The following is a 21,231-nucleotide window of genomic DNA, read 5'->3' on the forward strand; positions in this document are numbered from 1 at the left end:
GTAGTGACCGTTTATCATGTGTCAGACTATAAAAACAATTATTTAGAGATCGGCAGACTCAAAGTTGTCAATTAAGTTCGTTCTCTGCCAACTGTCGGAATCCTACTACTAGAAAAAATGAGATAGTGCGAAAGAGAGAGGCATCGGGTCCTTGCGATGGGTAAATGCCCCCAAATATTAAATGTGTCATTTGAAGAGGACGTTGCCTATAAATAGCAAGGAGATGCCCACGACGGGCATCACTGTCCCCCGGCTTCTAGTGCGACGCAAAATGCAATTGGTGAGTGAGCCCGCTTTTTTTTCGCTGACGCTGAAGTTGTTTTTCAAAAAAAAATTTAGTTCGTTTCACTTTTCTCGATATGGGTGACGGTGATCTCGGGGGCCCGTTTGGAGGGCTCCTACCTTCCGCCCAGTAGCGCCCCGAGCGCGGGGGGCAGCGGCGCTTTCTTATCGGCCCCCCCGGTCACCCTTTTCGGCGGTTCCAGTGCGTTTCAAGCTAGAGCGTTTACCTCTACGGGTAAGTAATATACAAATAGAAATAATAAGAATGCTTACAATTTTTCAAAGAAACTTCCACAGACTACTGTAATACTTTTAATAAATAAATAATAAATCGCAAATAATTAAAATTATTAAGACCAAGGTAGTTTTTTCAAAATTCAAAAATAAATTCATTTCCATTTAGACTTGTGTCGACCCCAACCTCACTCAAAGTGCCGCATATTGTCAAAAATTAATACATAATACTTTTTACAAAACTTCTGGATTCCTTCTGCGTCGGTTTTTGGTGAGTCGAAATTTTCAGTTTCAGTCAAGCTCTGAAGAAGCCAACAGGATGATTGGCGAAACGTCAGCATTTAACTTACAGGCTCAAGATTCAATATCAAGTTGTAATTGCCTTAAAATTGAGTTAAAGACTAAATTAAAAACTAACTAGTACTACTTAGAATATGCGTGAAAAGTTACCCCATCAGGAACGTATATACACAGGAAATCATTCAATTGAAATAATTGGATTACATTGGTGACATTAGGAAATAACAATAATAATTTTCGAATAATTTTGCAAACAATGCTTTTGTATTATTGAATATATCTATTTTACTTTGGCATTGATTATAAGATGTAACCATTGCGATGTAAAGGTCCTTTTGTTTTCTTTGGAACACTTAAGTATAGCGTACTCAAATTTTAAAAAGATACGGTAACTGAGTCATGATTTTCTGTGGTGTAGTGTTAACATCTTTTTAAAATATAGTTCACAAATTCAAGAAATTTATTTTGAATTTTGTCAAGCATCTGGACTGCATTAACAGATTATTTTCAAAGTTCATTTTTTTGCATTTCTAATTAAGAATGCAAGATTTTTTATGCCTCACTATCTTTACAATATGTTCATTGAACGTTAGTTTCGTATCAAATATAACGGCAAGTTCATCTCTTGTAGTAACTTTATTTAATTTATATTTAAGAGAAAGTTTTTTTTACATGTGTAAATGTTACACTTTTTGACCACTTTAATAAATCATTAACATTCTCTTGCAATTCTCTACAATTATTTTTCATGTCTTGCGCATACAGCAAGATATTTGAATGTTGGCTCGTTCTATATCATCAATAATAGTGGCCCTAATGTTGATCCCTGTGGCACCCCTGAAGTAACAGCAAATGATTCTAAAATATTACTAAGTTACTAGTTTACTAAATAAGATGGCAATACACCTTGGATAAGGAAAATTGACTTAGTTTTGATATTATATTGTTATGGTGAACTAGATGAAAAGCTTTTTCAAAGTCTGTGACCCCCAGATGCCATGTCATTTGTAACAAATTCTGTAAAATCTATTAGATTTCGCACAGATCTGCGTTCTCGAAAACGTTTGCTTTGTGTGAGCTTATCCTAGCAGTTGAAATGTTTTCGAAAATAATTGCAATGGCGATAATTTGTCACATCAGTTTGTGAACATGATTTACAAGCGATTGCAGCTATTTTTAATTTGTCTGGGAATGTTTCCGGCGGTATTTTTAGATTATTTATCAGTATCATAAAAAACATCACCCATTTGCTGGTACTATGTTTTTATTGTTGAATTGTATCTACTTGATATGTATATAGATATATATGTAGATATATACCGTGCGTTCAATTTATCTTGATAACATTTTAATTGGCTGTCCCTTTACACTTTCAATTTTCTGAAAATATGTACTTTTAAATGAAACACCCTATATATTATATATGTGTTTAATAGAATATCTTATTCCGAGTTATATTTTTGCAAACAAATCGGCAAAAATAGGAAATTCCAGTGCCCTGACTGACAAATAAAAATATTTTTATGTTTGACATATTAACAAAAAACGTTGATGGTTGAATTATTGTCCAAGTCATTATTGGTAAAATGGTTTTTCACGAATTTAACATCCGTGAAAGCAGTGATATGCTTCAAGTATTCTTTCTGAATAACAAAAGTGCAATCGCAGGTCGTAGTCAGTATATTATACTTTAGACTTTAGCGCCTTCAAAACAGATATTTCCGAGACTGGCAAAGAAATTTGCAGAAACGGTAACGTATTAAATGTTAAACAAGTATGCCGGAATCATAATGTTTTAAATGAAGAAAATAAGGCAAACATATTAAGATTCTATAAAGTACATCCGGTTTCCTCTATTCCATCCACTCAGTTTTGAAAAAATATAAATATAATGCATTTAAATTTAGTTAAACTCAAAAACTAAGTGCAATTTGGTTTGGAATTTTTTGAAAAACATTTTATGGACTGGTGAAAGTTCGTTCACTACAAGAAAGGGTTATAGTAGACAAAATATTAGTCTTTAAATAACCCTAGACAATCACACGAAATAAAAATCCCTGTGTACCAATCAATTAATAGAACAATATATAGAAGATTTACCTAAATAGATCAGCGCTGATTATATGGCAGCAAGACGGAGCCAGTCCTCACCATGTTATACAAGTTAAAAATTTTCTTAACATGGAATATCCCAGAGGTTGTATAGGAAATGGCGGAACTATGGATTGACCAGCCAACAGCCCCGATTTAACTTTAATGGATTTTTTCTTTTCGAGACACATAAAAAATCACTTGCCCAAAACTCCTTGTCTTGTTTACTTGCCGGCAAAGGATTTCAGAGGCAATCAATCAGTTAAGAGACAATCCGGAAACGTTACTAAAGGCAAGGCGTCATACAATCAGAATGTATAAGAAATGGGTTTAGGAAAATGGTGGCCAAATAAAGCAATATTTAGAATAGTTAGAGAATTTTTTACTTTAGTGTGTCTTGTCATTTGTAGTATTTTTGTTCTACTTTCATTTGTAAATAATTATTGTTGTTGCAGTCAGTCACGCCACTCTTTGCAATTATATAAAAATTTCCTATTTTTGCGGATTGATCAAAAACGAGTGGACTAAAATATAAAGTGTAAAGTAATCGAAATAAGATATTCTATAAAACACATATACAATATACAGGGTGTTCCATTTGAAAAATATGATGTAGGCTTATATGTCATAAAATTGATAGTGATTTGTTTTATACGTCACTTGGAAAAAAACTTGTATACTAACCCTACATTTTGTTTTTTTTTTGTTTACCTTGATGCTTGATGTATGATCTTAATTAAGAAAGAAAACTAAATTTTTAATGTATCCAAGTGACCAGTGAATCCATAAAAATTTGTTTGGTTTTAGGTGATCTCGAATGGTATGTGGATAAGAAAATAAATTTAATTTGTTGGAACTCCAATATAATATTAAGCTCGTCCGTAATAGTTAATCTAAAACAATTAAAAAACAGTTTCAAAATTCTAGTTTGAAGCATTTGACCAGTGCTTAAATTAATTTTACCACGTGCTTCCACAACGGCAGTAACTATGTGAAATGTGTAATTAGTAAAATAATTTCTACATCTGTTATTGGGAATCGTGTTATTTTTTTACAAATGCATTCTTTATTCCAGATAATTTCCCTTATTCCAAAATTAATTTTAGGAGGGGGGGGGGGGCAATTTCAGTAAGTACACTAAATGTACAATTCTATTACAAATAACCTCAACAATCAACACTAAATATCACGTAAATTACCAAGGATATTACCGTTGGAATGGCAGTTGGTAGTAGAAAAAAATCGTTGCCATTATTTTCTTAAAAATGCATTCAATATGCTCAGATCACTTAAATTTGTTATCGCCTTTGGTAGTTAAAATGCTGAACGTCTGCTTATCACAATCCCCACCACTTACCCTTAAGAGTTAGAGCAAAAATTATTCTTCGGAAAACAATCGAATGTATCCCACCTTTAAAACGATGTTCATTTTAGTGATCTGCAATATACGATTATTCTTAAGACACAAGATTTTAAATTTAAGAGTGCGATTACGCCCCCTGGCTGCCATTCTAGAAACTTAAAAACTATTTCCTTTTCCGCTTTGGTGAGAAGTTTCTTCACACCGACAATTACACGTTACATCAGAATATGTACATTAGGTTCTTGTGTTTTATTTACTATTTTGGGTCAGACCACTTTAATTTATTGCGAATTAGAAGTCCTAGATAATTTATATGCTGAACTTCTTGAATTGTTTATTTATTGATTTCAATGTTTGAATTTTGGATCTGCTTATTTTTTGATTTAATCATTTTAATTGTATTGCCAACTTAAGTAGAGATTAAGGTCACTATTTACTTTTGTTAATTTAATTTAAAAATACTAATAGCTCTTGGGAGAAACGCGTTCTGCGCGAATTTTATTTATTTATTATTTAGTGGATTTCATACGATTTGATTGAATTTTTTGTCATTTTGGCGAAAAGAAAACTATTAACACTAAATACCACTTAAGTTACCACCGATAAGATCTGGATATTTCTCGATGTCTCTTCAGAATGAATTTCCTCCAGAATTTTCTATTATTTCAATACCACTATACTTGCATTAATTACAAGTGATTGTCACTAATTTCCCCTAAAATTTCCACTAATTGACACGTCGGCGTACACTAATTTACCACAAAACAGCGGACCAATTAATTTTAGCAATTTAGCAATAAATGCGTTGGAATGGTAGTCGCATCGTTTAAAATTATTTACCTAATGCAGAACCGGCAGAAGTAAATGATTTAGTTTTATTTTAAACGAAAATTATGTAGTGGTTCCTAAAATGACGGGTTAATACATGTAACTTTTAAATAATTTTCCGGCAAAATCAAGTCTTTGGCGCCTTTGGACGAGATTCAACCAACCAAATCGTGTGAAATTTAGTTTACATCTGCATTATGTATATTGTTATTACATAATTCAACCATCGTTTTGCTGTTATTTAGATTGATGTCTAATGGTTTGTTTATCGCACCAAACTTGATTAAAACCATAAAAAAAATGCGCATCCACCATGGAGGTACAAAATTTTAACTTTTTAATCGCCTTTTGTTGCGATAAACAAACCATTAGAAATAAGCTAAGAGATTGCTTGCTATTGATTCCGTATGCATTGAAATACTGAAATACAATATTATTCATATTTTGTCTTAATTTAGAAAAAAAGCTACATTTTTAATATAATCAAGTCAAAATTAAGGTGACCGTTTACAGTATTTTCAATGAAACGCGTTCTACGCTGATTTACATATTTTATTAATTTAATAGTTTGGCGATTTAACAAAAATGTTACGGTTCGGTGTTTTTGTTTTATTTTGCTGAAAGGAAAGTCAGCATATTAATAAAAATTCGTTGTTGAAGACCATAGCCGGTCAAATTTTGACTAATTCGTCATCAAATTTTGGAAAATTTTCATTATTTAAGTCGGAGGGGCTGGGGAGGGGGGTCAGTAATGGATTTGCCTACATTAAATGTACAATTCTATCAGAAAAATAATAATAATAATTGATTTTGGTATTGCTCTTATTAAATAAAAATAATAATGAATGAAATAATCAGTAAAAAGTAAGTAAATATTACTGTTTAAATATTATATGTAATAACCTAAATTTGCAGGAAAATAATTCATATAAAACGCAATATTTTGAGACGTCTAATCAAGAAAAAGCGTAAAAACAAGCAATCTAAAGAGATTAAAATTTGACAACAAATTAATATAATATTACAGTCTAATAGTATGTGACGTCACACCTATATTTATCAAAACCATTGTATTTCACAATAGCTCACACTCACAGTTTTAATAACATAGTCCAAAAAAAGTCCAAACAAATAAACAAATTTTACGGGTATTATAACAGGGACCAAGACTAAATAGATCCTCTAAGATAGAACTGTCGTACACTCTATAGAACACAAATTCAACTGCCAAAATATAACTTATTAAATTAAATTTTTAGGCTTTTGTAGAAATTCTCTCTTCCATAAAACTTGAATTCTGAATATTTGTCGACGTATCTCCAGAATTAGAGGTGTTTTGAATGACTTATTGACATAAAATTTCACCCTATATTCTCTATTAGTTCTATATTACTATACTTCCAAGTGAATGCCATTAATTTTCCCTTAAATTAGAGGAAAACCAGCGGACACGTCAATTTTTGCATTGTTGGCGAATGCGCCGGAATCGTAGTTGCAGAGTTTTAAAATATGGATTTAACTAATACAGAACCGGAAAATGTTAATGATGTAGTTGTATTTTAAATTATGCAGTTGTTGTTCCGGAAATTATGACAACGTAATATGTGTAACTTTTTTTTAACTTTATTTTTTGGGGCAAAATCAACATTTTGCCACTTTGCATTAGATTTAACCAACCTAAAATCATGTAAAACTTTAATTTGCGGTCGCATTATGTATAATGTATAGTATTATATAAGTGATCATTTTGTTTTGCAGCTATTTACATTGATCTTTTAAATTATCGCGCATCCACCATCTAAGAATCGAATTTATTCCAGTGATCTGCAATATAAGACTAGTTCTCAAGAAACGTGATTTTAAATCCTAGTCATAAGTTTTTTCACCCCAAGTCGACAGTTACGCTGTACGTCGTTAGTCATCAGAATAGTTACATTATATTTTTGTTTTATTCGATATTTTTTAAATGAATTTAATTTGTTGTTGTTTGTTAATTTGATATTACCGTTGGAATGATAATGTTTTTTATATTGCTTCTATTAAATGAATAACGACTGGTAAGTAAAGATTGCTTTTCATATATTCTATTTATTAGCCTACGTTTCGAGGAAAATAAATAATACGAAATGCCATTTTAAGACATCCAATCAAGAAAAAATATAAAAACAAGAGATCTAAATAAATTTTTGGTCATATTTGACAACAAATTAACATAATACAGTCCAACAGCCTGAAATGTGATATTGAAAACCCATATTTGGTATAATTATTGCATTTCACAGTCACTCATACTCACAATCAGTTATAATAATAGTAAAATAATAATAAATGTAAATAATAATAATAAGTAGAAAACTCAGACTAAATATATACTCCAAGGTATGACAGTCGGAGGACACTGAATTAAATTAAATTGTTTTAGAAAAAAGTTAATTTTTACATAAGTAATTAAGGCTTATCCTTATAAATTTATTTAGTATTAGATGGTCAGCCTTCAAATGATGCGCAAATGTTTTGAAGTTAGTATTTCTTGACGCGATGCTGGATGCACAAAATTTAAACATTTAAATCATATTTGTTTGCAATCAACAAATCATTACATAAATTAAGATATTACTTGCCGCTGCCTCCGAATGCAATACAAAGTTTTCAATTTCGTCTTTAAATTTAAAACTCAGCAATACCAACTAACTTGTTTGCAAAAAGGACAAGGATATTATTCATTCATTATTATTTTATGTCTAACTGTTCATGAAGATAAGTAAGCAGCAAAAAATTAAATTTTTAATGAGCCCAAGATGTTAAAACTAACCAAAACGAAACGCACTATTAACTTTTAATGTATTTGCTGTACAGTATCGAGTATCTGTGAAATTAAGATATGTGCAAATGGCATAAAATACGGACAACACTTAAGATTCATTTTGTTTCAGGCACGAAAAAAAAAATAGAGATACTAAGATAATACTAACCTACCAAAACTATCATCGCAGTGAGAAAATCGGGGGATGTGCGCCACTGAATTAAAACAGGGAAAAACCAAAGAAGCAAGGGATCAGTGCTCGAAAATTGGTGGGAGTATATTCCAATTCGCGGGATTTTCTTACATTTCGCACACTTTTTCCTGTTTAGGGCACCGACGCTTGAAATTCCAACGGAAATAATTACCAATATTTAATAACATTAAGCTCGATATAACGTCAGCGTTGTTGAAGGGCCATTTTTAGTGAAATTCGGTGCATTCTTCTAATGTTTTCAACTGTTTCGCGAGAAGCCTTGAGCTTAACGACTTTGTCTTGTTCACTTTCATCGCTAGCATTCGGCAGCTTATAATGTGACTTTGCATTTGTTGTTTTTCTGTCTGCCTTAATACAACTTGTAGGAGAGCGTTCTTCTGCGACGAACGCCAGAGAACAAGTTCTTTTTTTCAATATGAGTTTCATATTGGAAAGTTCCATTTATAACTAATTATGATATAAATAAATAACGATAACATCATTGGTATCTCGCTATAATAGTCTGTAAAAGCAAAACTTAAGAATAATAAAATTTACTTTATTTATTTAAAAAAAAAACAGCCGCAACTTTAACATTTAGCGTCGGTTTATTGGTGCAATGCTGGATGCACAATTTCTTGTAACTTCAATTCATATATGTTTGCGACAAACAAATCACTAAATAAACTATTCAGTAATACCACTTTCATCAAACGCTTCCATTAAACACTGAATGGATTGTCTAGTTGTATATAAATCATACCACAATGAATTTTATAAATTTATTTAACTAATGTTATAACAATAGTCTTAGGCAGAAAGAAGGGTAAATATTCTAATAGTTAAAATTGATTATTAAGTATGACATATAAGAAGATCGAGATTTTTCCATTTAAAATCATCCAAATATATTCGTTTATTTTGAACACGCTGTGGCATCTAATTTCAATTTCGTTACATATATCTTTTACATCATCTTTGAATCAACATTCAAAAATAATGGCGCTAGGTGTGAAAAGCAGTATATTTTTAGCAAAATTAAAATATTGGAAAAAGTGTTAAGTTTCGGTCTGTACTATTTTTTGAGCAGATACAACCGTATAAATGCTGCATCCAAACGTTTTGTCGATCTACCAACGGTCATGTTGATTGTTGAATGGCCCAAGCTTATTGTTTAAAAACTAGATTTTAAATGTCGCACATTCGCATGTTAAATATACTTTCTTTTTTTTTAAAGCTGCTTCATAGTTCTTGTAATATCGGCACTGGAAATGCTTCTATATATATCTGGAATTGTCATGATCACAGGTCCCGCCAATTCTTACATCCCACCCCCATCCGGCCCGGTGCCGGCGTCTTACAGCACCTCGTCTTCTGGTCAATACGGCGGTTTCAGCTCCGGACAGCCCCAGCTCAGGATTCTCAGGCTGGACAACCAAAATCTGGGAGACGGCGCGTACAGATTCGAGTAAGTTACAGAATTTAACGACATATCCCTAGTAGTTTCAATAGATATTCAGTTGATTCTATATCAGGAAATTCTAAAAATTGGTGTGAAACTCCAAATCGCCTTGTTGCCAAGCCGTGCGATTTTTCCGACTTGTTGAACTATACGATTTGGTGTCTTTAAACGGCAAGCTTTCATTTTGACAGGTACGAAACGGAGAATCAAATAAGTCAGAGCGAAACCGGTGAGTTGAAAAACAGCGGGACCGAGCATCAGTCCAGCATCGTCCGTGGGTCTTACTCCTATGTATCTCCTGACGGTCAGCACATCACTGTCAACTACATAGCAGACGAGAACGGATTCAGACCCGAAGGTAGGTGAGATAATAATTTGCACTTTTCGGCGTTAATTTTAAGGATAATTAGGTGCTCATTTGCCTACGCCGCCGCCGATTCCTGAAGCGATCCGGAAATCCCTGGAGATCAACGCTTCGGCTGGCTATCCTCATCGCGATGAGTCTGAAGATGCTTACGATGGAGTGGTGGTCAATAGCAGACAGTATCTAGCACCCAGAATCAGCCAGGGAGGCGAGGGTGGTTATAGATATTAACCACGGCATGTTGCATAGTTTGCGACGCAATTTCTGGCTTTTGTTACAAGGATTGTTTTGGTGTACAAGTACATTTTTTGAGTAACATACAACAAATAATAAAGCAGCGCTCTTGGCATATTTTTCTACGTTTATGTTAACGTTTAGTGTTATTAATGTAATTAATTAATGTAATCAGTTAAGGCTTGCCTTGTAAATAAATGTAAATATAATACATACAAAATAAATACAATAATATTGTGATTACTTTTTTGTGTATTTTATGCAAATTTTACGCCATGTTTCAATTTGCGATTATTTACGAATTTATGAAAAGATAAGTGTCTAAAATATTTAGGAACACTCTTCATAAATTACAATGAATGTAATCCTACATTCTTTATTGTCATCGTAAAAAGCAATCCCCATAATGCAAATGTTTCCTTCCTTTCCTTTGTTCAAAAAAGGGAATTAAAAATATTATACCAAAAAAAAAAATATATATATATATATATATATATATATATATATATATATATATATATATATATATATATATATATATATATATATATATATATTCCCAAACAATCACGAAACTTTACAAAAATTGCTTTCTTTTTCATTATTATGGTGCGATGGTGGAAGGGCGATATTTGTTTTTTTGCATTCTTAGCGAATGCGCCACAATTTTATATGCGAGAATTTTAAATTAGTTAATAGTGAAACGGTACAAGGGGCAACTTTTTAAAACTTTAACTTACATAATTCTTTTTTATTATGTTACGATTTTCTTTTTGCTTTTGTACCTATGCCATTTCTCTTTTCATTTTGACCCTTGGGGGAGGTAGGTTATAGATCGATGGGGCTTATTAAACTGTGACAACCGCTATGCTCAGTCAAATTCCATGTTATAAAGTGCATCATTTTGATAGGTTCCGGCCCAATCTAAAATGAATCTTTAAATGCTACAAGCCTTGAGCAGATAATAACAATTTTTATCGTGGTATCTGAAGGCTGCTTGGTTTGTTAAAATATAGTATATGATATCTTGCCTTGTATGTGTGTAGCATAAATAATTTTTGTAGCGCTGCTAATACCTGAAATGGCTCGAATTACGACCAACTAGTAACGGACGGTGGGCGCGCCGAGGGTTGTAAACTCTCCCGGTTTCCAAAACTCCGTTTAAAAGCCGCATTTCCTTCGTTTCGGTGCTTGTTTGGAAATTTATTATTTGTTTTGAAGTAAACGAAAACAGCTGATGCATAGTACTGCGTACCCTATGCGCGGAACGGGTGGTGGTCACAGACCTGCGATCATTCTCTGGTCCCTTTTCTTTTCTTTGGCGGTTTTGGTGTTCTTTTTCCCGCCGGTAAGCAGCGTACTTCCTGTAAGTTTTCCCTTGTCCAGACTGTTTTTGTAAGGAGTCGCTTAAAGCTCACGCATATTGCGGATTTAGAGGGGTACTGATAACCCTGATCTCCGGAATAAGTGGGTAAACAGACGTGATCGTTTGTACCCCCGACTTGGTCGGATTTAGCGGAGAGAGGTTTTTAAGGATAACGCTCAACCTATAAGGCCACCTCACATCGACGGCCTTCTTTTTTTTCCTTTTTAATTTGACTTCCCATATACTATTTGCACTGCTCATTGGATCACATCAAGGATTGTTTTAACCACTTCACTCCTGGGGCTTCCTACTCACTATCCTCGGATTACGTCAACGCACGTTCGCGGCCACAGATCGCGCCCACTGGAGCTTGAGCCTGATGCAATTTCTTTTGGTAACTATCTGGAGATCTGCCTTACCTCAATAATACAAATAATAAGTTAAAAGAATTTTCTATGGTACCCATATCATATTCAACGACTCCAATCGTTACTTTCCAATGTTAATAATTGTTAATAGTTTTTGGACACAATTCTGCATTATCCCGTTTTCCTGCAAAAAAGGTTAGAAGGGGAATTGCCAATAATGCTAGAAGTACCATATTTAATTAGGAACAGAATGTAGTTCATGCATGATGGCAGCTCTGCTCACTTTAGTGTTGCAGTAAGAGAATATTTGAATCACATACAGAGAAGAGAAGAGAAGATTTTATTTTTTTTTTAAGTGAAAACCCTACATACGATTGACAGGAGAAATCAGTGACGTACCATCAATGTCTGCCAAAATAGCTACATGAAATTTCGTACGGTCGCCACATAGTACATCTATGCCAGATTTTATTAAAATATCTAAAGTGGTATTACAGTTATTTAAAAAACATATTTTTGAAAACAAAAGTTGAGATGTTCATACGAACCGCCTCCATAATTATTGACATGCAATTAGAAAACACCCTGTATAATAAATCAAAAAATATTTTTTCATAAAACAAACAGGCAAATAGGACTTAGAACTTTTGACAGTTAGTGTTAAGAGGGGAGCCAAGATTTCCCTGTAAAACTCTTTTTATCGAGTTTAGGAATTACTACCCGGCTTTAGGCCAATTTTGGCAGTTTTATTGACCTAACAAAACTGAAAACGGTACGCCAAAGGCAGAGAGCTCCAATCTAATGAGAGGCGACAGTCTCGCAATAGCTTCATTTAACGTTTATGTGTTACTGAGAGAAATTTGCCAACTGATGGACAGATGTATAGACTACAAAACATTTCTTTTAAAGAAAGGATCTGGGTGATTCAGTCTGTGTCGTTGGTTCTCAACAAAGGAGCGTCCTGGATAGGCCGTCGAAAACGTCTTGAGTGTTTTGCCTCACAAAACTTTGAAATTATATTGGGAATGGGAAACATTTCAAACTGTCGAATCCTGTTGCACATTCTCTTTGTATTCTGCAAGCAAACGGAAGCTGATAAAAAATCACACAATTTTAATAGTTTCTTAAACTTACCATCCTTTTGAGCCCTTCATGTTTTACGTCGACTCTTTGCACTCTAAGAACCTGATGACATAAATCGAGATCTTCCAATGAAACTTGTTGAAGCTCATATGAAATCTTTCACCGAACATTTACTCAATTTTTTTTACCCATACCGGAGCGTCCAAGAAACTCCTGAATCTGTTTAGGACCAATTCAAATATTGAAAAACTGCAATACAGGCGTGCTTTCATTAAACGGGCACATTTAAAGATATCGCCCCATGTTTTGAGGTACCGAGTTTTCGAATAATTGCAATGCGACATACTTTACTTCAAGTCGGGTTTTTCATCTCAAGCTTCTAAAATTACGCCTTTTGACGTTTTTTAATAACTCCTCGGAATCAACAGCTAACAATGCCTTGGAAGTCTGCACATTATATGAGTCGTAAGGCTCAAAAAGACCTACAAAAGTAACTGGGGGAGGTATCAAAGCTAGTGAGGAATTTTAGAGCTCAGTGATATCAAATTATATTGATATTTTTAAATAATATTTATCACATCCCAGTAACGGGCTACCAAAATCAAGGAATTTATTTAATCGATTCCGGGGATTTAGTTTTCATACTTTGCTCTAGAGGGCGCTTAGATCAAATACGGTTAGTTTTGTGACCATAGTTAATTATAGGCACTGATCTTCTTCTTCTTTTCTTCGTTTCGTTATGTGGGCAAGTGGCTAAGGGCAATTGCCAATCACAGACGTCGGTCGATAGGTTTTGTTAACGAGTCAAGCATACTCAAAATGGCCACTCACTCTTCACACTATGTGCAGTACTGGATTGGTTTAATGTTACCCGGCTTTGTTTAAACTTTTGGCATAAGAAAAATTAAAGCATGTGCAATAAGAAAGCCACATTAGGTTTAGCAATTATATTTCTAAAACAATTTTCGTTAAATAATGGAATCCCATAATTGACCACTTTTCAAACATGTGCTATTCAGATTATTATTCTTAACCAAACAACACGAACAATTAAAATGTAAAGGGGGTTGCCGAAAGTTATAAACAAAAGTAACATATCTTCGAAATTTTTATTTGTGTTTAGTAAACAATAATTATTACGTAACTTGGTTCTATACAAAATTAATCAACACCGCTGTTTTAATAATTAAAAATTGTCTCCAATTGCTATTCTCGTCCATTCAAAAAATTAAAAAAAAAAAAACTTAAAAATCGGAAAATTAAAAGTGGTGGAGGAGGTTGAAATTTGGCAAGCTGGTGGATCGATCACTTTTTGTCCAATAAACTTTTCTCTGACTCATAAGGGAACGGCAGCGAGAGTGTAACATTAAAAGAAATCGTACGACGGTCAAACTTTGTACCATGCTAGAGAAAAAATTGTGCATCAAAAATACATTTTCGTGTATTTTATTTGATTTTAGCCAAGATTAATTACTATTTAACTTGTGTACTTCTAAAATTCACAAATTTTTAAGTAAATTAAAATTACAGCGAACCGCAATTCTGGAGGATTTAATCCCAGCCCATCCCATAGAGAGTCAAACGAACCTTGTTCACCATTTCTTACCCATACCAGAGAGTCCAAGAATCTCCTCAATCTGTTTAGGACTACTTCAAAGATTGACAGATGTTCTTCTTTTACCGGCACATTTAAAGATGTCCCATATTTTGGGGTACGGAGTTTCCGTATATTTGCAATGCGGCGTACTTTACTTTAAGTCGATTTTTTTGTTTCAAGCTTTTGAAACATCGCGTGGACTATTGATTTAATTGCAAAATTACGCCTTTTAACGGTTTTTAATAACTCCTCCATATCAGCAGCTAACAATGCCTTGGAAGTCTGCATATTATCTGGAAGTCTTAGGGCTACAAAAATAACTGAGGAAGGTATCAAAGCTAGTGCAAAATTTAAGCGGTCACATATAGTATGTTACATAAACATTTTTGATTTTTAAATAAAATTTATTAAATCCTGTTCAGAGACCTTACCCATGGTAGGCAATCCAGATTAACCCAGTGCCGGCGCCATCTATTAAGCACGAAAATTAGCAATTGTGATTTAGTTTTAATACTTTGTCTTAGAGGACGCTGATCTTGAATTGAACCTGTCGTTACTCCTTCGATCCGACCGGCTTTACAAGCGGGAGTGTGGCGATTCTGTTTTTAAGCAAGACCAATTATGTAATTCGCATATGCTTAGTAGTTTGGCACACGGCGACGATTGGCGAAGTAATATGGCGGGGTTTTGCCTTTGATTGTTATCGACCTCCGCGAGCTGTTGCGACTCTTCGATGCTGGTGTGGAGGGGGTTTTGGATATTAAAGCCTTGTTGTGTTAGAATATTTATGGTATTAGTCTATCCGAACAGACCCCTTTACAAAGAGGCTCCGCTTTGTTCTTTTACCGATTGTAAATTGTATCGACGTCTCAGGCAATAAAAGACAGAGCGGGCAAGTTGGGGTGAGGAGATATAATTAGGGTCCTTTTATGCAATGTTTTTTTAGATTTACGATAAGTTTAGTTAAGACGTAGTTGTCGAACCGAGAGGATTAAATTCGATTCTGCTTCGTTACGTTGTTTTATTTGATTGTGATTACGGTTGAGATCGTGGACTTAAAGATTCAGGATAGAACGCGTCGACAAGATCGATTTTTATCAAATGAACATAAGAGAAAGCCACGAAGAAGGTGGAAATTCGGAAAATTTTAAAGTTGTCGTAGGCGGTTGAAATTGAACTGGCAGGTAGATCGCGTCGAGACGGGCTATACACATGCAGGCAAGTCCGCGCGCAATTGTCCAGGTAAGTAAGCGAGTAAGTGCGAAACGAATTGCGGCCACACATTATTCACGTAAACGTCGAGGTTCGTCAGTGGGTGGGACCTGCTGTTGCGCAAAAAATGAAGTTTTCCTTCGCACTTGCTCTAAAAATCAGACGCAATCTGATTCGCTTCGAGCCGCGCTTGGAAATAAACGCGCCGTGAGTTTTGACACATACACATTCGCACTTACCCTCGTGTCTCGACCATTTGCCTGCATGTGTATAGGCCGCTTAAGAGAAAGGCAGTAAGAATGTGGAAACTAGAAACATTAAAAGTGGTCATACGGGGTTAAAACTTGGTACTGTTGTGAGGTCAGGATGCGTGTATTTCTACTGGTATTACGTAGAATAATTGACACCCGGGTTTTTTCTGGTAATAATAATTATAATAAATTGACTGTATATTGTTATATGCAAATATACAGTAGAGAAGAGGCGAAGTCTAGTAAAAACTACCCCACTTAACCTCTTAAATGTTTAAATTGGAAACTAAATAGGAAGTTATAATCACATTGTTAAATTAAATATAGTATAATAGATAAATGTAATAGTAATATAGAGAACAATAGAAAGTTATTAAAAGTAAAAATAAAAAGAATAACATTGAAAATCAAATTATTTGAGAAGTTAGCAGTTTCAACCTGAAATATTTTTTAAGGAATTTAATTGAATGTGGTTTTACTGAATCGGGTATGCTATTAAAAAATACAACAGCGTTATATGAAAATGTTCTGCGGAACAAAGATAAACGATATCGTGGCAGTGAGAGTCTGTAGCCAGTTAAGTTCCTGAATTTTATGCAACAGCTGATTCCACTTTTATTTTTCGAAGAGACAGTAATTTTCAATTACATTTACTACTCTGACTTCGAAAGATTTTCTTTCGAACTAACACAAAATATCTTTTTAAATCACCTAAAAAACCATCGGCTCCAGCACAAACTTTTACTTGCCTCCTTTCCGAAAATTCCCAATTGCCTTATGGCGTTTACCCAAATAGATAATAAAAATAAACTTTAATTCATGTATTTTGAATGTTATTGTTATTTTTTGTTATGTTGTTATTGCTATTATTATAACTGAAAGTGTTTTTTTGAAAAGTAACCTAAAGTAATTTAAACCTATCGTACATTATTATTTGACGGTACCATGCCAGAGAAAAAATTATTCATCGAAAATATTCGTGTATTTTATTTGATTTTAGCGAAAAATATTTAATATTTAACTAATTACATCGAACTGTAATCTTAGAGGATTCAATCAAGAAGCATCTTGGATCGCCCGTGGAAAATGTCTTCCGTGTTTCGCCTCACAAAACTTTAACATTATACTTAGAAGGGCAAATATTTGAAACCGTCGAAGCTCTCATTCTCTTCAAATTCGACAAGAAAACGGAAGATGAGAAAAGATCACACGATTTCAGAAGTTTTTCAAATTTACAATCCTTTTAACTCTTTCATGTTTCATGTCGACTCGTTACAGTCTTGAAACTTGATGACAAAAATCGGGAGCTTCAAATGAACCGTGTTGATGAAGCAAAATGATCATCAAAATTTACTCACTTCTTTTACCCTTACCGGAGCGTGCAAAAAACTCCTGTTTAGATCAGTATATTCGTTCGTTCGTTTGTTGAACTCCGACTGGAATCCTGCAGAAGTTTCGCCAAGATGTCACTTGACATCTTCAACGCTCGCGCTCCTATAACACTGGGAGGTTATCGGCGATGCGTGTGGTATTTATTGATAATTTCTTCTTTTCTTTCACTAGTCTAGAATGATATCGTGCATTATCCGTAACAATTTTTAATTTGAAACGTAAATGGACCTATTTAAATTTGATTGAGCATTGATGCTGCGGTGTATTTCCGAATAAGTAGAAGCGTTTATTTAAACATCAGGTGATATGTTGCGGAGGTATTTGACTGTGATCCTTCCAGTAAGTACGTATTTATGTACCTGTTTTCACTGAACAGTTCAAAGGGTAAGGGTAAGTACCTGTACTCTATTTATCTTCCAGGTAAGTTTGAAAATAATCATTTAAGGCTATAGATTATATTCAAACAATATATAAGCAGGTACAGAGTAATATACGAGCCAGTTTCAGTCAAGTTCTGAAGAAGCCAACAGGATTCGACTCAGCAAAAACCGACGCAGGAGAAGTGCAGAAGTTTTGAAAAAAAGTAGTAGTCAAAGTTAACCACGCGGTCGTTTGTAAAAACAGAATATTTCTGGTCACGGTATACCCAGTTTAGGGCCGGTTTCCACACCAACCAGCGCTTGTCTCGCGACATCACGGAGCTGGTGTCGGGCAAGAAATGCCCGCGGAATGTCGCCGGTGCGCAGCATGCCGCGAGGACCTCCAAAACCAACGACATCTTTATCGCGTCTTCGCTGCGGCAGTTCCAAAAGGTCCGATTATCGCGACCCATCAAGTTCTTCGTGAGTATACGGCGTTGGCTTCGTCGCCGACGCTTTCAGCGGCTTCTTTCGATCTGCCGCACACGTTGTCGAAGCGAAACCTATTCTCCAGGCGAGACGTCCGCTCGGATATCGCGAACTTGGACAACTGCGGCGTCCTCTGCGGGATCGCGCGGACCCGGGGGACCGAGGCCGCCTTCTTCAAGAGCTTCGCGGAGGGATGAAGGGGGTGTGGGAGACGATTCAGTAAATTCCCGTAGGAAATAGCGCGTTTCATTTCTGCGTCGCGTCATCAATCAAGCTCGGGTTACCGAGGAAATGACGAGGAACGCTCCGTTTCCTTATTGAAGCCCGAGATATCCCGCTCGCCGGGAAATTGCGATCGATTATCCCCCCCCCCCCGCCGGCTTCCACGGGACCCCGTCTTCATTTCCTTCTCGCGGGTTTCTTTTTTTTCCTCGACCGCTGCCGCTATTTTTTGCGAGGAAACTTTCGCACCTCGCGGTGGCGGCTTTCGAACGGCGCGGCTTTTCCGGCGGCTTTTGTTGACCCCGCGAGCGTCCCGCCTCCGAGTATTGACTGCCGCCGCCGCGCGTTCGGTCGTCGTCGGGCGTCGCCCCTCCGCACGCCGCGACGCCACGAAATCGGCGTTGCCTGACGTATTCAGCGGGACTACGTTTTTAAGAAAAAAATTATACGCAAGTCTCACAGAATGGTGGTGATGATACGTAAAATCTTTATTTAACTTAATATTTGACTACTTTACAATACAGAGTATATAATCTGTAAATTCTGTGTTTAAACCTGATGGAAATATTTTCAGCAGGTCTAAATACGAAAAAAGTTTATAAAACTAAATGAAATCTAACATGACATATAAAAACAAACAAAAATAAAAAAACGGACAAAAAAATGGGAAGAATCAGAAAAATCTTGAATAATACGAAAAGGAAATCTTTTCCGAAATTTTCAAAGAAACGCATGAAAATTGTCTCGGATGACTGATTCCCATTTCTTCCCAATTTTTGGTTGCTAATATATTTCTATAAACTCTCGGATTTTTATTTGGCATAAAAATTGATTATAGGCAAGAGTTTCAATTTTTGTCGACTAAAATTTTATATCCGATTTCGTGAATATGTTCGGCAATTGCTGAAGAGTTTATCTTCAGGCACCTTCATGTTCTTTAAGGCAAGTCCGATCTCTTCAATATATTCCTTGCCGCATAAGCGTTAAATCTAGTTTTAACGTTATATGTGGTCGTTAATTCAAAGAAAAACAACCAACCAATATCAGGTGATTTTTTTTAGCACTTATTTTAAACGTCCCAGAACATAACTTTGAGAACTTACTTTAAATATTAGCGGGTTTTCAAGTTAAGATTTTTATCGATATACAGGCCAAAAGGGATCTTTTCGTTGTTCAATTGAATTTTTTATATATAAAGAGTATTAGGGGAACTCTAATGCCCTTAATGTTTCAATTTTAAAAATTTTTCGAAAACGGAAATGTACTAAGTTTTATGCTGCTTACGGCATGTGTAAATCCCGAATTTCATGAAGTGCAAGATACTTTAATATTTTGGAACTATTTAGAGAAGTGTTTCTGTGTAGATCCCCTCAGGATTGAAATGACTTGTAAATTGATTTTACTATAAAAAGTATCATTCACACAACAGTTTTTTATTTTGAAGAAAACCTTTTGTGATTGCTTAAAATGTGATTATTATTGTGTTATTTTTTTAGAATTCATGGCACATCAAAGATGAATTTGCTATTTTAAAAATAGTAGTCCGGTGCTGTACCAGTAATAGCAACTGCCCATTTATTACTAGTGGTCGTAATTGAAGTGTTTTAACAGGGAAAACCTATTTCTGAACTAAATAGAGCAAAATCGATTTATATGTCAATGATTCGATTTTTAAGAAACACTTAATGGTTAAAAAAACTAACCAACCGAGACATAAGGCATTTTTCAATTTTCGGCCCTTTTGAAAATTGTCCATAACTTTTTAATTTATGAAAACTTTGGATTCGGACAAAAACATCATTAGGGCAGATTTACAGACTTTTTCTACAGTTCCCCGTTTTCTCATAAATAAATACCACTTTGTTATTTTATATGATAATCATAGTAGGCTATGGTCTTTAAAAAATGCCCTTTTCAGTCATATAGATTTGTTGCGCTCTGTGATGAAAAAAGGCGAAAATATAGGGCCTCTTTTGTTTATTTATTAGTAGGCCGTGCAATGTCAGTTATGGCCATGAGCTTTATTCTTTCTTGAATTTTGTGTTCTGTCACACATAATTCTAGTGGACAAACTTAAGCGTTTAGTTCATTTAGCAATTTAAAATGTACCAAAATTATGAAAAGTATAAGATGACGAAAAGTTATTAAAAGTTATTAGTTGTTGGAAGGAGTATTTATTATCAGCAAGATGGACTGGACTGGACTGGACAATGTTGGACTGGAACTGTGGCCTGCTAGATCGCATGATCCAACTCCTCTAAATTAAAACATCTTACATTTTACCAAAGCAGAGTTAGGGGAAGCCACTTGAGAAGCGTTTGCTTCTATTAATCCTATAGTTGCCGCTCAGTTGAAAAAGGGCGTCCAGTGTATTGAAAAGGGCGGTGCTTAATTTGAACATTTACGTTAAAATATTTAAATATAATTAATTTAAAGGTTAAATTTTAATATTTTATTTTATAATATTTATTGTGTGTATGTGTGTTTTATAAGGTTAAAATAACGATAATAAATAACCAAAGATATTAAAGTTCAACATTAAAAATAATATCTAAAATTAAAATTAAATATTCTTAAGTATGCTTTTTTTAAAGGTTTCTATGTGACGTCTTTTTGAACATATTATGCACGGCCTACTAATACATAATCAAAAAATGCCCTACATTATCGTCTTATTTTATAGCAGCATTTTTCTAAGATCGTAGTCCATTATGATTGTCAAAAAAATATACGATACG

General features: G+C 34.6%; 1 protein-coding gene and 1 long non-coding RNA gene across 2 annotated transcripts; one reads left to right on the top strand and one right to left on the bottom strand.

Annotated features, from left to right (window-relative positions):
• The first annotated feature begins 255 nt into the window (after positions 1-255).
• On the top strand, positions 256-10,595 carry LOC132702137 (pupal cuticle protein 20-like). The gene is made up of 5 exons (XM_060670590.1): positions 256-280; positions 340-517; positions 9,403-9,562; positions 9,748-9,914; positions 9,967-10,595. The coding sequence occupies exons 1-5, from the start codon at positions 272-274 to the stop codon at positions 10,149-10,151; spliced, it is 699 nt and encodes a 232-aa protein (XP_060526573.1). The 5' UTR covers positions 256-271; the 3' UTR covers positions 10,152-10,595.
• Positions 10,596-10,736: 141 nt separating this feature from the next.
• Positions 10,737-13,602, bottom strand: LOC132702138 (uncharacterized). The gene is made up of 3 exons (XR_009618852.1): positions 13,318-13,602; positions 13,023-13,220; positions 10,737-12,963 (listed from the first exon to the last, which is right to left on the bottom strand). It is a non-coding gene; the product is annotated as an uncharacterized LOC132702138 (long non-coding RNA).
• Between the last annotated feature and the right edge of the window lie 7,629 nt (positions 13,603-21,231).

Source organism: Cylas formicarius, unplaced genomic scaffold (genome assembly GCF_029955315.1).
Source record: "Cylas formicarius isolate icCylForm1 unplaced genomic scaffold, icCylForm1.1 PGA_scaffold_5__7_contigs__length_24384050, whole genome shotgun sequence".
Taxonomy (NCBI): Eukaryota; Metazoa; Arthropoda; class Insecta; order Coleoptera; family Brentidae; genus Cylas; species Cylas formicarius.

Excerpts from the sequence above, each read along its gene's own strand:
- LOC132702137 (XM_060670590.1), top strand. Across the intron at positions 518-9,402 it reads TAGAGCGTTTACCTCTACGG|GTCCCGCCAATTCTTACATC; the intron begins GTAAGTAATATA and ends TCATGATCACAG. Across the intron at positions 9,915-9,966 it reads GAACGGATTCAGACCCGAAG|GTGCTCATTTGCCTACGCCG; the intron begins GTAGGTGAGATA and ends AAGGATAATTAG.